The sequence below is a fragment of the Canis aureus genome, chromosome 8, assembly GCF_053574225.1.
Source record: "Canis aureus isolate CA01 chromosome 8, VMU_Caureus_v.1.0, whole genome shotgun sequence".
Classification (NCBI taxonomy): domain Eukaryota; kingdom Metazoa; phylum Chordata; class Mammalia; order Carnivora; family Canidae; genus Canis; species Canis aureus.
The window spans coordinates 16,460,287-16,477,971 of NC_135618.1; the positions used below are offsets into that span (position 1 = coordinate 16,460,287).

A 17,685-nucleotide genomic window follows, 5' to 3' on the forward strand; every position below is an offset into this window, starting at 1 on the left:
AGGTTTTCCAAAATTTTATTTATTTTTTTGCTTGAAAGCTTAACTTTTGTCATCAGCTGCCACAGGATTTCTCGGCCTCTACGCTATTGTTGTTTTGGGCCAAACAACTCCTTGTTGTAAGGGGCTGCCTATACACATAGGAAGTTAACCAGTGATTCTGACCTCAAACTAATAGCATCCTCTCCACGCTCTCTAGTTGTAAGCACCAAAATGTCTCTTGACATTGCCAGGTGTTATCTGCTGGGTCAGAACAGCTTCGTTTGGGAACCACTGGGCTACTAATACTGTCAGTTGTTTTCTGCCAAGTGGCAGGTACACTTCATTCATTTTGAGAAAATAATCTACCAAATATCCAAGTTTGAATCCATAGTTTGTCTCTCAGTCCTTCTTTCAATGTGAGCCTTCGTATAGCTTCTAAGTAATATTAACTGTGCCTGTAATAGTCATCACTCACATTGTCTAAATATTATAAATATTTCAGCTTTGAACTGCCCTATAGATTGATTATTAAACTTTTTTTTTAAAGATTTTATTTATTTATTCATGAGACACATACAGAGAGAGAGAGAGAGAAAGAGAGAGAGAGAGGCAGAGACACAGGCAGAGGGAGAAGCAGGCTCCATGCAGGGAGCCCGACATGGGACTCGATCCCGGGTCTCCAGGATCATGCCCTGGGCCAAAGGCAGATGCTTTAACTACTGAGCCACCCAGGCATCCCAACATTTTTTATTTTTTTAACATTTTTTTAACTATTATTTTGTTAACACCAAGTGGGAGGGAGTCATATTTCTAAGAGTAAATAGTTAAGTGCTCAAAATAACAATCTAAAGGAGAATCAGTTTATGTTTGTTAAGTACTCACTAGTCCCAGGGATCACAGTTTCTACCCCAATTTTTATTCTTTTTTTTCTTACTCTAAATTAACTAGATTTATTGACAGCTATAAGTATTACAGTGAATTTAGAATATTCTACCCAAAAATATATATTAGTTTATAAAAGTAATGAGATTAGAAGAAATCTATACTTAGTGCTAGCCAATTCAGTCATTAACTTACAAAATACTACCTGTACAGTTCTTAACAATTCACAATCCCCTGACCATGCTTTGTTTATGGAACATGACTTTTACAATTCTGTCTCACAAAGGCATTTAAAAAATTGTTTGCATAGCAAGTACTTTATATGTTGAAAGCATCACAGGAAAGCAATATAATTTGTTATAGCTCATATTTATTTGAAAGCTTCAGACATATAGACTAGTATTCTTTGTCTCAGTAAAAGGTGAACAACCTAGAGTCAGCCTTGACTTTTCTTCTTCTCAGGTATCTGATGGGACCATAGGTATTTCCTTTCACCAAAAGAGAAAAAACAGAAGAGTCAGTTATCATGGAGTTGAAGAAAGAGATGATGAGTTCAAATTGAATATTATTTTTAGTCATGTACAAGTCAGTTTAGGTATCCTCCAAAAATTGTATTTGTATCTCAAGCAACTAAATTATAGATTTGGGAGTCATCAGCATTAGGTGGGAAGGGAATTGAAACAAGGGAGTTCATGAAACTGCACTTAGAAGACCTAGAATATGGGGGAAAAAAAAGGTCCAAATAAAAAAGGAAGAAGAAAAAGGGAGCAAATGTGTAGCTCTGGGTCGTGCTAGCATTTAAGGAGTAGGCAGAGAAAGAGGAGCATGGCAAGGAGATTAAGGTCAGGGAATCAGAAGATAGACCCAATGAGTCCAAATGGATAGGAAAATAATTTCAGTTGCAAAGGGTTTAGTGAATTGAGGATTTAAAACTGTACCTTAGATTTGTCAATGAGGAGGTCATTAGAGCTTTTGAGAAAGTAATATAAGTAGAATCCAGGGGCACGCCTGGGTGGCTCAGTCAGTTAGGTGTCTGCCTAACTAAGACTAAGCTCGGGTTATGATCCCGGGGTCCTGGGATGGGCCCTGCATCTTCATCTTCATCTTCGTCTTTGTCTTCAAAGACAAGATGTCCTCAGTAGGGAGCCTGCTTCTTCCTCTCCCTCTGCCTGCCACTCCTGCTTGTTCTCTCTCTATCAAGGAAATAAATAAAATCTTAAAAAAAGAAGAAAAGTAGAATCCAAAGGGTGGAGGAGTAACTGAGAAATGAAGTTAAGACCCAGAGAAAAGACCACTCTTGAGATAGAAGTTTGGCTTTAGAAGGAACAAAAAGCATCAGGAATATTTCTTTAAGATGACAGACACTTGGGCATATTATATATCTAAAGAGAGCAAGGGTGATGGCTGATACAAGAGACTAGAGAAAAATTGATGGAGCAGGGTCTCAGAAGGGGGTGAGGATGGTATTCAAAGATAGGAGAAAGAATTACCTCTTTAAAGATGAGGGCAGCAGGGGGCTAGAGATGCAGATAGGCTTTTGTCTAAGCAGGAAATTGGGGGAGCTTACTCTTAGCCTCAGTTTTTTATATAAAGTGTGAAGTAAGATCATTTGCAGAAAAGGATTTGAGTGTAAATATAATTGCTATCACTATCAAGCATCGAATTTTGATTAATTTTCTTAAACTTCAGCTTTAGGAATTAAATATCTAAACTAATAATCTAAGTAGTCTAAAGAACATTTTGATATTTCATGCTTTTAAAAACATCTGTATCTTGCTCATATTGAATTGTTCTTTCTAAAACTAGATGGTTTTTAAGTGAAAGAACTGATCATAATTTTTTGTTTCTGTGGTGTACTGAACTGGGTTTTGTGGGAGAGAAAGAGAGTCTGGAGTGCTTTCATTTGTTTTTGCTCTGTTATTTTAAGGACTTCAATTTAAAAGAGAAAAATATTTATGTAGAGAAAATCCTATTTCTGAAATATGACCAAAATGTGTAGGAGAAGGCTAATAGAATTTGGAAATAAGCGGGAAAATTCTGATGACCATGCATCTGAGTGACAGTCTTGAGCCTTAGGAGTACAGAAGCCCAGGTGCTGAGTGAGGTCAGTGTTGGGGAGTCCATGCAGCAGCTCATCTTGATTAAAATCTTAGTGGACTGAATCATCAAGGTGTATGTGGTAAAGATGGAATTGAGATGTCTTAATTTGGTTTCACTGGGAAATACTTGGTTTACTTAATTCATCAAATACTTATGTAGAAATGAGAGAACTTCTGTTATGCTAAGATCTGGCACACTTGTGTACATTCACCAAATTTTGATTTTTCATGGTCTTTTGTTTTCTCCACGTCTTCTTGCTACTTGGCCATATTTGGATTGTTTCTTTTAGTTGATGGGAGCAAAATTCCTCTCCCAAATGATAAAAGATGCAAAACCCAATTTATTTTTCTATTTTTATATTGTCTAATAAAGTATTTGATCGGTGAATTAAAGTAGATGCTAGCCTTCTAAAAGAAACACAAGTAATTTAAGATTATTTTCATTTTTTTAAAGATTTTATTTATTTGAGAGAGAGAGAGAGAGCAAGCAAGCATGAGTGAGGGGAAGGGCAGAAGGAGAGAGAGAGAAGTAGACTTCCTGCTGAGCATGGAGCCCTGGGGAGGGGCTGAGATCATGATCATGATCTGAGCTGAAGCCGGATGTTTAACCAACTGAGCCACCCATGTGCCCAAATAAGATTATTTTTTTATCATACTTGAAAGCCTAGAAGTGAGGGGCCTAGGCTCTTAGAGCAACTTTGCTCCATACTGTTATTCAGGGACCTAGTTTCCTACTGTGTTGTTACTCTGCTCTTCTTTAGGAAGTTGTCATTATGTGCTTGGTTGGATTTGCGTCATCACCACATCTGCATTCCAGCCTGTAGGAAGGAAGGAAGTAGAGGGCAAGCAGTTTCCTTTTAACCAAATGACCCAGGGCCTGCTCATATCACTTCTGCTTTCAGTCCACTGACAAGAACTGCAAGAGAGGCTAAAACTATATGACTCCGGAAGGATGAAGAATGAATTTTGTAGACTGCTAGAGTGGGCTAGCAAATTTAAAACTACTGGCCAGAAATAGACTTGAAGATTAACTACACATTGTTTTATTTACAATACTAAAATACTTGAAGAACACAGGAATTAGGAGCTAACTAGAGAATTTAATTCATGCGTATTCATTAGTTTTTATTTACTTTTTTTATTTTTTAAAGATTTATTTATTTATTCATGAGCGACACAGTGAGAGACAGGCAGAAACACAGGTAGAGGAAAAAGCAGGCTCCTCACAGGGAGCCTGATGCGGTACTCGATCCCGGATCCCGGGATCACACCCTGAGCCGAAGGCAGACGCTCAACGGCTGAGCCACCCAGGTGTCCCTATTAATTAGTTTTTATTCCAATAGTGAATCTTTGAATTCCCAAAGTTGTCCATAGAGTAACTCTATGGAAACTTTCAAAACTGCAGCATTTTAAAACCCTAGTTTCTTATATTTAAAGAAAATCTTTTCAGTGTCTTAAACACACAAAATGGTGGTAGAGATTGTGCATTCACCCACAATCACCTTAATAATTCATTTATTTTCTATCAGGAACTCTAATCAGATGGAGGTGTAAAGAAGCAGAGCGCTTCTTCTGAGCTTCAGAGGCACCTCACTATGATCTAGGATCTTTTTTAAATTGGATAGGCATGGAATCAGAAACCTTCCAATATATCATCACTCAGTTCATTGAGCCAAAGATTTCTTGGAAATTGGAACATGGTTGAGATAGATACATACATCAGTTGTTTTATTTTTATGAGCTACAAGTTGGCATAAATGATAATAAAACGACTTTTTAGAAAGTGACTTAGGCCAGCACATCTAAGTCAGACCATGTCATAAAATTCAGAAATAATGTTATGGCCACTGAAATGGGGTTTATTGAGTCTTAAAAGTAAACTCAGTTGTTTTCATTTCGTGTGTGTGTGTGTGTGTGTGTAATTGTGAATGTGTATCTAGCTAGCTACAGAGAGAGCCTAAGAGAATTTGAGAGAACTCTAAGGACTGTCAGAATGCTTCACGAGAAAATGTTCCTGTCCTATCTTCATCTTCACTAGAACTGTGCCTTTAATATTCCGTAAATCGCTGAAGTACAGTCTTTCCAGTCATTTACAACTACCAACTCTGCAGACAATTTGTACAGCAATAGATTGTATGCTGTGGAGGACACAAATGCATACTGCATGATCCCTCAAAGAAGTTTTCATTGTAGTTGGGAGAGAATATAATACACATTAAAAAAAAAGTACATGAATCAAGTTCTTCAGATAAAGGTGTATAGATAGATACACATAACTAGAGCCTATGAGCTGGCTATTAGAAGGTAGTATACAATTAATTTACACAAGTCCAAAGAAAATAAGAGTAACTTTGGGCCAGAATCATTGGAAAGATAGTCTTCATGTAAACTAGATTGATAGAAGGAAGGCGCTTTTAGAGGAAGAAAATGTAGTCAGCAAAGGTATATAGATTTAAGTTACATATCACATACTTGAGAAACAGTAAAACGCTAATCTGGCAAACATGGCAGTTACACATAGAGATAAGGCTAGACTAGCATTTCAAGGTCAGAGTATAAAGCATTTCTTAAAGCCAGGATAAAAAGTTTGGATTTTTTTTTGTTGAGACATTGGAAAGCATTGAAGGTTTCTGAGTAGAGGATATTAGAAGTGACTCCTTAGACTAATCTGGTAACTGTACAGAGCAGGGTGAAGGAATTGAGGGAAGGAGTGAAGGGAGCCCATTAGAGAATGATTGTAAGAATGGAGACACGGCATTGAAGGACCCTGAGAGGAGCAAGATTGAAAAAAGAAGAGATGGATTAGAAAGACATTACCTGGGCAGCCCGGGTGGCTCAGCAGTTTAGTGCCACCTTCAGCCCAGGGCCTGATCCTGGAGACCCGGGATCGAGTCCCATGTCAGGCTTCCTGCATGGAGCCTGCTTCTCCCTCTGCCTGTGCCTCTGCCCTTATCTTCTCTCTCTCTCTCTCTCTCTCTCTCTCTCTCTGTCTCATGAATAAATAAATAAACATTTAAAAAAAAAAAGAAAGACATTACCTCAACGATGTCAGGAGGGTATACAAATCATCAATATCTGAGGTCATTTCTGCTTTGTACAATGAATTTTTGTTTTAATGAGAAAAGGGGAGAAGACTTAAATGTAGTCTGTAGAAGAAAGATTTAGAAATGTCCTCACAGTTGCCAGAAGTATTGAGTATGAAGTAATATTGGAAAGTCAAATGAAAATGCACACTAAGTATTAGAAGATGAGAAGTGATTGATCTGGAGGTACAGATGTAGAAGTCTTGTGCCTAGAAACGATAAATAAAGCCAAGGAAGTAAGAAGAGTGAATAAGTTAAGGAAGGGAGTGGGAAAAGAGATCACTGAGATGAATTTCCATACCCGATGGAAGGACATGCCTTCAAAGAAGATGATGATAGTGCATTCAGAAAGGTACAGAGAACCAACAAAGCCAGAAAGGGGAGTGGCCAAAGACATAGACAAAAAGCCTTTAGGGGCAGAGACCAAGAGATTTTCAGAAACGAGAGATGGTCAAATGCTATCTAGGTCAGGGAGAGCAAGAACCAACAAGACATTGTATTTGACTATGAGGGAGGCAAGGCAGGGAGAGAGACAGGCACAGACAGACACATTCCATTTATCTAATGCTTACAATGAACAGTCACTGTGGTAGATTCTTTTGCATCCATGATTTTATTTCTTCCTTGTTTTTTTTTTTTTTAAGACTTTATTTATTTATTCATGAGACAGAGAAAGAGAGAAGCAGAGACACAGGCAGAGGGAGAAGCAGGCTCCACGCAGGGAGCCAGACGTGGGACTCCATCCTGGGTCTCCAGGATCATGTCCTGGGCTGAAGGCGGCGCTAAACCGCTGAGCCACCCTGGCTGCCCCTTATGTCTTCCTCAAAGTAAGATCGTGTCCTCCTTTTTTTACATAAGGAAACAAATGCAAAACTTACATTTTCTGGGTTCAGGATTCAAACCCAAGTCATTGACCTTTTTGCTATATCATGGAGAAAATCATCTGTAAAACAAATGGGCAGATTATGAACTGTGGTCTGCTGTTGTCTTTTGAATGTTGCCAGGATAAAGAGAATCATTCCAGTCTAGTGCCACCCAACACCAGCTGTAAGGATTTTTTGGCTCTATCCTCAGAGAACTGAGGTTTGGAGTCCTTAAAGACACGTATAAGGTCAAACCTGGTTCCAGAAACTCAAGAGGCCTGACTCAGCTCTCATGCTCTTTCTATTCTTTCATACTTTTTCTTCTCAGAATTAACAGGTGGCATTTGTAAAAGTCTCACAACGACAACTAGAACTCCCAAGTTTGTTCTCTGGGATCTCAGTATCATTTCAAATAGGTAGTGCCTACTGTTAAAATGCCTGTGACAAACAGTAAGTACCTGAGGAAGTGAAGCTGATTAATTTTAGTTTGATAACCTGTGAGTCTCTTTCCCTTTTAAATAATTCAGTCAGATGCCCTGGCCAGGAGGGTATACAAATCATCAATATCTGAGGTCATTTCTGCTTTGTACAATGAATTTTTGTTTGTTTTAATGAGAAAAGGGGAGAAGACTTAAATGTAGTCCTCCTTTATATTCTTTTCAAATGATTTCACATAGAGAATCTTTAGCCTTGTTTTTATTTAATTTCCCTTGTAGGGGAGCTAGAAAATGCAAATACACAAGTTCAGCATGAACTAGTACTTATTCTCAAAGACAAATTATTACCTGGGAGAGGGGAGGATTTAATTCATGCAGTAAACAAAGCAAAACAACCCCCCCAAAACTCCTATATACATTGGCATTAAACAAAGATAGGAGAAAAATCTGCTTAACTTTCCTTAATATCTGAAGTATGTTTTTATAACCCACCTATTTCATTCGCCAGCTCATCCCACCCGCTGCTGCCTGTGTATTTCATAACTTACCCTTTTAAGGTATTTGATAACTAAGACCTCCATTTATGGCTCACCTATGTTGCTTTGTGTCTGTTCTAGACCTTTGATGAGTGTGTAGCTGAAGGCGGCTCAGACTGTGCTCCGGAGAAGCTCTGGCTTCAAATCCCATTCTTCTGTGGCCACAGCTCGGAATGCTGGTAGGGACATAGTTAGCTTAAGTTGATAATCTTCTTTATTATCTCTGTATTCTGTATTTCGCAAGTGTGAACGTACTAGTCAAGGGCTTAGGGCATTTAGTGAAAGACCGGATTAAAAATAGCATGTAATTAAATCTCTAGTTTTATAGTTACCTTTAAGTGCATAGAAAAGATTCTTCATACATCATATCCTTGCAGTCTTTTCACAGATGCTGGTTTTTAATTTATTGTTTTTGGTATTACCATGTTTTGCTATATTCCAGCAGAGCTCTTAATTAGAGGCCAGGGGTCATTTCATAAACCTCATTTTCTCCTAAGCTTATTGTTTTAGCCATTCATTTTAGATCAAGAAAAGGCTTAGTGAGTACATTATTCACCTGGTTTTACTGTTAACTGATTTTTTTACCTTGAGAAAAGCCAAGGTTATGGTTTAGTCTGCTAATAAACGTGAGGTGGAAAATAAATTTTATCTTTAATGAAGAGTTTATTTCCTCTGAATGTGCAGAGTTTTCAGTTTTTAAAAAATAGTACATGTTTATATATATTTATTTGTTCTAATCATTTTAATAGGAAAAGCAGAAAGAGGAACACATTCAAAGTTAGTATTTCTTCCTTAAAACCATGATGAGAAATGCAAGGAATGCCTTCTTTTCTTCATTATATGAAACATGTTATTAGATCATTGTGAACTGTAAGGTCCTACTCAGTAGACTATATCAGATCATAATAACAGCATAAAAAGAATTGGAATCATAGGAAGAACATCTCAATTTTTAATCATTTCCTTAGAACAGGGATTGGCAAATTACAACCTGGAGACCAAATTTGGCCAATCACCTGTTTTTTATAAATAAAGTTTTATTGGAACACAGCCATCTCCATTTATTTACTTCTTGTCTATGACTGTATTCATGCTGCAAGAGCAATGTTAAATATTTGTAACCAAGAACATATGGCCTGCAAAACCTAAGATATTTACTCTCTGGCACTTAACAAGAAAAAGTTTGCCAATCCCCGCCTTAGAGCAATAAAAGGGTACTGCTCTTTTGGACGTTAGTGAGGTGATTTTAATTGAACTTCTTTAGTATGTTTCATAGATTCATAGAACTGGGAAGGACCTTCAACTCCCCTCCCACCAAAGACATTAATAAAAGGGCATTAAGATTTTGGATGGACATGTGCTTATTTTCTCCATAGTATATAGTGTCAGAGGCATCAAAAATACTTAGATTTCACAGCTAGGTTTTTAATTCCTTTTCTTTGGTTTTAGGAATGTGGGAAGCAGGTGGGCTATGGATCAAGCCAAGTATAACCTAATTAATGAATACTTTCTGGTGGGAGTTACTGAAGAACTTGAAGATTTTATCATGTTGCTGGAGGCTGCTTTGCCCCGGTTCTTCAGGGGTGCTACAGAACTCTACCGTACAGGTATATAAAGGATAGGTTTCTTGTTAAAGCTGTCTTTAACTTTGTTTGTTTGGAACCTGAAAAATATGTGGGATTTGATGTTTCTTGAGTAACTCAAAGCACAAGAAATAACTGCATAAAGGAAGGTATATTGCCTGTTTCTTCTTAACCATTTTCAATACAGAACAGTGCCTGGCACACAGCTGGTGTTCATTAAATATTTTTTGAGCAAATAAACATGATAGTTAGAAGGCATTGTAGGGATAGTGGAAAGATATGATCTGCAGAACCAGCCTTAGTTAGAAATGTGTAATATTAGCTAATGCCAGACACCAAACATTATGACCATATTGCACCTGAGTCCTGCCTAATGCTGTTTAGAGTAAGGATGGGATGGTGAGACTGAGTCCCACCCATGATGATCAGCATGTGCTGTGTCTGTCCTGGTGAAATGTGCTTCAGCAGCCTCGACTGTATGACATATCTGGAAGTGACAGGGCTCTGATCCAATCTAATGTGGATTTTTCCCCCGTTCTTTGGTAAGGTACAATATAGTAACTCTTCCTAGAGTATGCATATGCCCTACCTTCTAACAGGTTATGGTAAATTAGTATTAAGTTTGAAAGTAGAGATTCTATCATATTGAAAAATTAAACTAGTCAGAGCACCAAGTATTTGAGATTAGAACAGTATAGCATGAAAGGCGACAGCCTGCACTTTACTGAGTGGTAATCCTTACTTTTAGTATTTGACATCTCATTGTTTTTTTGTTTTTTTTTTTTAAGATTGTATTTATTTATTCATGAGAGACACAGAGAGAGACGCAGAGACATAGGCAGAGAAAGAAGCAGGCTTCTTGCAGGGAGCCCAATGTGGGACTCGATCCCAGGACCCCGGGATCATGACCTGAGCCAAACACAGACACACTCAACCACTGAGCCACCCAGACATCCCTCATTAAGTCTTTAACAGGTTAAGGATTTACACTATAAAAGAATAAATCACAGTTTTAGGGGTGCTTGGGTGGCTCAGTCGGTTGAGTGTTTGACTCTTGGTTTTGGCTCAGGTCATGATCTCATGGGTCCTGGGACTTGAGCCACAAGTTGGGCTCCTCACTCAGCAGGGAGCCTACTTGAAAGATTCTCTCCCACTGCACCCTCCCCCCCATGCTCACTTACTCTCTCTCAAAATAAATAAATCTTTTTTTTTTTTTAAATGATACTTCTAGTATGATTAGGGTACCAGTTTTGCCTGAATGATATTAATGCAAAAACAGTTGTTAATGGCCTTCAGTGTGCCACATCAACTCAATCCATCTCTCCACATAAAGAAGCATCGCTCTTTTGGGTGTTCTCAGAATTATTCACCTTTTCTTTTTTTCCTTTGTAAGTAGGAAAGAAATCTCATCTTAGGAAAACCACAGAGAAGAAACTCCCAACTAAACAAACCATTGCGAAACTACAGCAATCTGACATTTGGAAAATGGAGAATGAGTTCTATGAATTTGCGCTAGAGCAGTTCCAGTTCATCAGAGCCCACGCTGTACGGGAAAAAGACGGAGACCTCTACATCCTCGCACAAAACTTTTTCTATGAAAAGATTTACCCGAAATCGAACTGAGTGCCAGGTGTGACTGTTAGGTTCTTGAACTAAAACCTTGACCCTGTCTTCACCTTAGTACTCAGCTCCACAAGTTGGGTTGGGGATCGGTGTATAAGACCATGTGTATTGAGCCACGTTAGGGGGCAGTAACACGGAGGAAGTGGATACTGGCTGGTAAGTTTCAGTGGCCTAAGAGGTTTAAGTTTCTGCCTTTTTTTTTTTCTTTTTTTCTTTCTTTCATTTTTCCTTTTTCTCCCCCCACCCCCCAGTTAAATTTTGGTGGGAGTTATAATTTCCTGCCTGGAAAAAGCCTGCACATCACCAAAAATAAACACATAGCAGGTCTCATTGGAGGCTAAATACAATTTCAAAAAAAGTTCTGGTATTCTCTTTTTGATAAAGCTTTTTGTTTTTTTCACCTAACCATGAATGAAGATGAATCCATTTGCTCCTTCCACCTTCACCTGGAGGTTTGGGTTATACACCTGTACTGAATAGTGTTACTAACTGTTTGGCAGTGTGTGCTTTGTTTCTGTGAATCATGTCTCATGAAATTTATTGGAATGTTTGATACTGTTTGCTAAGAATGTTTCTGCTATAGTTGGAATTGCCCATATTTATGTAGGTTGTTTGAATATTCTTAAAAAAAAAAACCAAACCTGATCATTAGTGTTAAAAACCAATTTTAAAAGAGAGCAGTATTTCTCATTCCTGTCTCCCCTGTCTCTAAGACTGGGAAGACACTTCAAAGAATGTTGACACTTTCTGGAATTTTAGTTAAGGCTTCCACACATTAATATCAAAAAAGTAAGTTTAGTACGTTCCTCCATGGGTTATTTGTAGAGCGGCAAACTGACATATTGGTGACTCCATATTATGACTCATTAGTGAGCTGTGGTATGGGTAGGATTTCCCTACTTCTGTACTTTTACTTGTAGACTATTTTTACTAAGGTGCTTTATAATGTGTTTTAAAGCATTGCATTTACAAAAAAAAGAAAGGAAAATGCTGTAAATATTGCATATTTTATGTATTTGGACCAAAAGGTTATAAGTAATTAGGTAAAAGTGGTTTTGCACCAGTTTTATTATTTCAAGTAAAATCATCAGACCTACTGTTCTTGTAGTTCTCGTTTAACTTTACTGTTAAGACATCACTGAAATGAACTTCAGTAACCTTTCAATTTTGATACACAGTACATTATTCATAATTGGGGGCAGTAGTCAGAGTGGAAAGAGTACTGGCCAAGGAGTCAGAAAATTTGATTTCTGGTCCCGGCTCTGCCACTTTTCAGCTGTGTGATCTTGGGCAAGTCACTTAACCTCTCTTTGCCTCAATTTCCTCATCTTGAAATGAGGAGACTAATACCTGCTGTACCTACCTCACAGGGGTGTTGTGAGGAATAAACAAGACGGCACGTGAAGGCACTTTGAAAACTGTTAACGCGCTCTAGAAAAGTAAGGGATGATGGAAACATCTTTCATGTATGGTTCCATGACGTTCATTTCTTTTTTTTGGGGGGGGGGGGGACAAAGAAAGGGAAAAGTCCACTTCTAAGCTGGTTGGAAAAGTGGTTAATCTTGATATAAATTTATGTTTGATAAATATCTTCCATGTTGTATCTTCCCTGTTTCAACAACTTTGGAAATATGAAACACCTGTGAACTCTTAAAGATTCATGAACAGCTGCTTGAGTTCAGGAGGTTTGAGTTCTTGAAAAAGACTTCGTTAGCTGACTCAGGGCAGGGGAAAATGTACTCTTCAAATTTGGGAGATTTGTCTGTTTTTATTTTACATTACCATTGAGAAATGGTAGCTATTTTATACCTCTGGGTTGTCAAGGTATATATCGCAGAGTTTAATTTCCCTGTACCGTCTTACCCTTCATAGAGTAACAGAGGTGAAGAATTTCAGAAACATTTCCTAAAAAATTTAATCTTTAAACTAAACTGTGTTTAGTTTAAATAAATACTGTTTCTGAACAAGGCCTCACCAAACTAGTAAACAAGTAAACATTTTAGGCAAGCTGCTGTAAAGGTTATTAATGGTAGGGGGGTGGAGGGAGCACTACTTATCAATCCATAAACAAATATAAAGAAAAGCTAAAAAGGAAGTTTCCAGAATCATTTAGCACCCTTTTCTCCCAGCAATTAGACAACATTAAGAGAACACTGACAAGCATATAGTTTCCTTATCTGGCTTTCTGCTTTTTTTGTGTATTTATTAACTTTTACGGATATTTATGGGAAATTTATACAAATTATTCCCTTGCCCAAAAGGAAAGCACCACGTCACAGGTGGGTGTTTGACATTTAATCTGCTAAGGAACTCCCCAATATGCAGGTTATTCTTGGAGCACATGCTAAAATCTTAAGGTGCATTAACTCTTAGGAAACTAGAGTGGCATGCAGTGCCCTACGTCATGAGTGCAGTAGACTTTTCCTGTAAAGGTCCAGAGGGTAACTGTTCTAGGCTTTGCAGTCTATACAGTCTCTGTCAAAACTACTCAACTCTGTCATTTTAACACAAAAGCAGCTACAGACAACACACAAATGAGTGAGCATGGTTGTGTTCCAGTAATACTTTATTTTAAAGACAGGTGACATGCCAGATAGGGACCACAGGTTGTAGTTTACCAACCCCCGCATTAGATCATTATTTATGGAGAAATCATTTTTTAAATCTGTATTCTAGTGACCGAAAAGAGTTTATATACTTCCAAAAGCTTCTAACTTATATCCAAAGAATAGCTTTCTTATTCAGGCGGTCTCTACCCCAGATTCATAAACTTTTATGACTTAGATTGCTTCCAGGTGGGCATGTTTTCTTTCCCAGTTTAACAGTTCAGAATAGAGGCATTTATTCTATCATCTAGTAGGATTGGTTAAGGAGTATCCTTCCTTGAGACGGAGAAAGGGTTAGGTTTAATTCCGTCTGGTCCAGTACAGTCCTAAGAGTCTGACGAGTGCAGAGTCCTCGTAATACCTAACTTTATAATAATAATAATTTAAAAAAATAGGACCACTGAGACAATAATGTATTTTTTAAAAGTGGCAAATGTGGTTTTCTTTTTTCAGCCTTTGCGCTTTTTCAGTATTTTGACCATAGGGAAATTTTTTTTTTTTTTTTATATAATACAAAAGCAAATTAACCACTCTGAATTTTAAAAGATGATGTTATGTGTGTATGTGTGTGTGTGTGTGTATATAAATATATACATATGTTTATTTCCTAAAAGAGGAAAAAGTACTTTTTTTGTTCAACTTGTATCAACTCCTGTTTTCTAATTGCTGTGAAATGGCAACTGTTGATAAATTATTGTGACTGTTTTAAAATGTGATGGGGAGGATATATTTTGATTTTACGGAGCTTTAATCTGTAAAGTATCACTTAAATATATCTGATAGCAACACTTAAAATATTGCATGGGGATTACTTTTCTATCATCCATACCCATTTGTGCAACTTTGAACATATTGGGTGCTTTTGAATTCTCAATGATTGGGTTTAAATTGAAAATCAGAGAACTTAAACTTACTTTTAAACTTTAAATTTTATTTTCTATTCTTAAAATTCAGTTAATGCCTATAATTTGAAATCTCTTGTTGTTCTTTCTCAATATATGTCCTGTTGGAAATTCCTAAAATTGTTAGTGCCATCAGTGATTTACAAACAGTATTTTGATATTGCAGATGATTTGCTCATTGTATTTGCATAGTTAGAAAGAAAATAGTTTGTAGACAATGATTCTCTTTTTCTAATAAAATGAAATAAAAATTCTTAAAAGCGCTAGAGAATTTAAAGGCTGGTTCCCAAGTGCATAGCTGGTCTTTTAATTTATATTCAAATTCCACATAGAGAACATCTGTGTAAGCCATCTATCTAGGTTTTCCCACTGATCATTCTCAAACACACCTATGGTCCTAGAAGGCTTTATTAGGAGAAGTACCAGGCTGTACGGTACTGTAACCTTTTATGAAGTTTGTCTGTAAGAGGCCCAGGTGCTTCGACTTTATGCTTTGAAAATTTGCCTCTTCCTAAATTAGTGCTGTTTACTTTGAGAGGAAGCAGGGCAATTGCTGTGAGAGTTTTGCATCTTTTTACCCTCTGCGGAATTGCTATACCTCGCCAACTATACTGCTGCTCAGGCAGCCTTTTGAGGGAAAAGCAACCCTGTTTCAAATGCACTGCCAATTCAGCTCCTCTGGAGTGGAGCGAGCTTTCTGATTTCCCGCAGTGGGAATTTTAGAGATTGAAATGGGCGATCGGTTAGTCAGATTTATCCTATAATTTAAGTTCATGCAGCTTTGTGACCTTTGCGGTACTATTTATAGAAGGACCGTGATGGTGATGATCTCTTTAAGACACATGACTGGTGAGCCTGTGATTTAGAGCCACCGGTGCTGTCTGTGTGGTTTTTTTTTTTAGACAGCCTCCCTAGCTTTCCACGAGAGTCGGGTATGGGAGCATCTCTACAGCAGCGTTGAATGTAATTTTGAGAAACATGGATTGTATGTTTTGACTTTTATTTTATGAATACTCCGGAGAGCTAAACAGTGCCTTCCCCACCACAATCCATGTTGGAAGATGCTCGGCCTTCCTGTCTCGGCTCTCCCGCCTCCCCCCCCCCCCCCCCCCCCACGCAGTTGATTCATTTATGCAATACTGTTTCCAACTTGAAACCATTTTGTCACATCTGTTGGAGAGATAATCACTCCTCTTCCTTAACATTCTGCTAGCTTTCTGTTGTTGAAGTGTTTCAGTTGATTACCTGATGCAAAAGCTATAAAATAAACACTCAGTGGGAAGGGGAAAAATGGTTTGGTGTCCTGTTTTAATATTTTCTTCCGTAGCCTTGACACTGATGGACGTTTTCCAAGTGGACTCGGTGTTGGATGTCTCAGCTATCACCGCCTCAAGAAACGTATGCATCATCATTGGTCTGTAATGATTTTCTGGCTTATTTGTGACATGCAGACAGACATGCCCCTGCCGCTTTTTTGCTTGGTACTTCATCATTAGTATTGAAATTTCAGATAGAAAATGTACAAGGTATACTTAATACGTACACTTAATTAGAAGAATAAAGGAAATAAGGGCTATCTTCTTAGAATAAAAAGGAGGTGTGGGGGGTAATCTGATTAACATTTATACGCAGTGCAGACATGCCCATGATGCTTTTACAGAATATACTTTTTTTTTTTAATTTTTATTTATTTATGATAGTCACACAGAGAGAGAGAGGCAGAGACACAGGCAGAGGGAGAAGCAGGCTCCATGCACCGGGAGCCCGATGTGGGATTCGATCCCGGGTCTCCAGGATCGTGCCCTGGGCCAAAGGCAGGCACCAAACCGCTGTGCCACCCAGGGGTCCGAATATACATTTTTAATCATTGTTTTTTCACCCTTAAAGGAGGAACTCTCAGTTGTGTAGATTGCCAATTTCTAGCCACTGGCTCATTGTTCTGAGCAAGTAATTGCTTCTTTTTGTATTATATAGTCTTGTGGTGAATAACATACCAGTTCACTGAAAAGATTGGAAACAGAATTTGGTCTGTACATGGTATGGGAGAGGGGCCTCCATTTACGGTGTGACATTAGGAAATGGGGAGAACAGTACTGTGAACTGAAGGTTGGACATCGTGGATATGAACTGCTGGCCCGGGGCAGACTAATAACTACAAGCTCTTCTATGCTCTCTTAGAATATTGTTAGGAAGCTGGCCTGCCCTTCTGACCCTGCGGAGCGCTAGTTGTGTCACTTTATAGAAGATTTAATAGATTTTTTTTTAAGATTTTATTTATTTATTCATGAGAGACACACAGAGAGAGGCAGAGACACAGGCAGAGGGAGAAGCAGGCTCCATGTAGGGAGCCCGATGTGGGACTCCATCCCGGGTCTCTAGGATCACGCCCTGGGCCAAAGACAGGCACTCAACTGCTGAGCCACCCAGGGATCCCATAAATATTTTCAAATGCCACTGAATTTTATTTTTTACTGACAAGTTATTATTATAATGCCTCCTGTGTGCCCATAACATATTCTTGGTTCTGATACCTGCTCTTGTCTCCAACTACAAATTTCCTATGAGAAAAGTGTGAGGTGGGAGGTGCTAATTGTGCTGAAGGAGGCTGGACTTGCATATTCCAGAAGTGGCTGTGCCCACATACTCTATTTGAACAGTGTGGACTGCCAAGAAGTACTTGTGTAAAGCTGAGGATGCCTGGACTAAAATGGTTTGCCCTCTTTCAACATAAAAACCAACAACAAACAAACCTATACTCTATTTAAGAAAAGAAAACATTTGCCTTAGACTTACGAATCAGGTGATCATGTTAGATGTCCAGGTGTTTAGGACATCTGAAGAACAAATTTAATACCCAGTGATTGTTGCCTAAACCTTCACGTACTCTCATCATCCTTACCTTTTTTAAAAAAATAGAATTAAGCTAGTGAGCTTTCTTTATTTTTTGAGTAATCTTTACACCCAGCATGGGGCTCGAACTCATGACCCCAAGGCCAAGAGTTGCATGCTCTGCCGACTGAGCCAGGCACCCTGTCACTACCTGTTTTTTAAAGCAGCAGTTCAGCTTCTGGAACTTTCCCCCAGTAACACGT

The 17,685-nt window shown here is 38.3% G+C and overlaps 1 protein-coding gene across 2 annotated transcripts in view; it reads left to right on the forward strand.

Annotated features, from left to right (window-relative positions):
* The window catches only part of HS2ST1 (heparan sulfate 2-O-sulfotransferase 1), a 172,227-nt gene extending 157,357 nt beyond the window's left edge, over positions 1-14,870 (forward strand). Inside the window, exons 5-7 of one of the 2 annotated variants that reach the window (XM_077905317.1) lie at positions 7,961-8,058; positions 9,329-9,486; positions 10,856-14,870. In XM_077905317.1, coding sequence (XP_077761443.1) covers positions 7,961-8,058; positions 9,329-9,486; positions 10,856-11,085 — 486 coding nt within the window. In that variant the 3' untranslated portion in view covers positions 11,086-14,870. The remainder of the gene's footprint in view (positions 1-7,960; positions 8,059-9,328; positions 9,487-10,855) is intronic. The other variant, XM_077905318.1, reaches the window with a different exon arrangement.
* Positions 14,871-17,685: the final 2,815 nt, after the last annotated feature.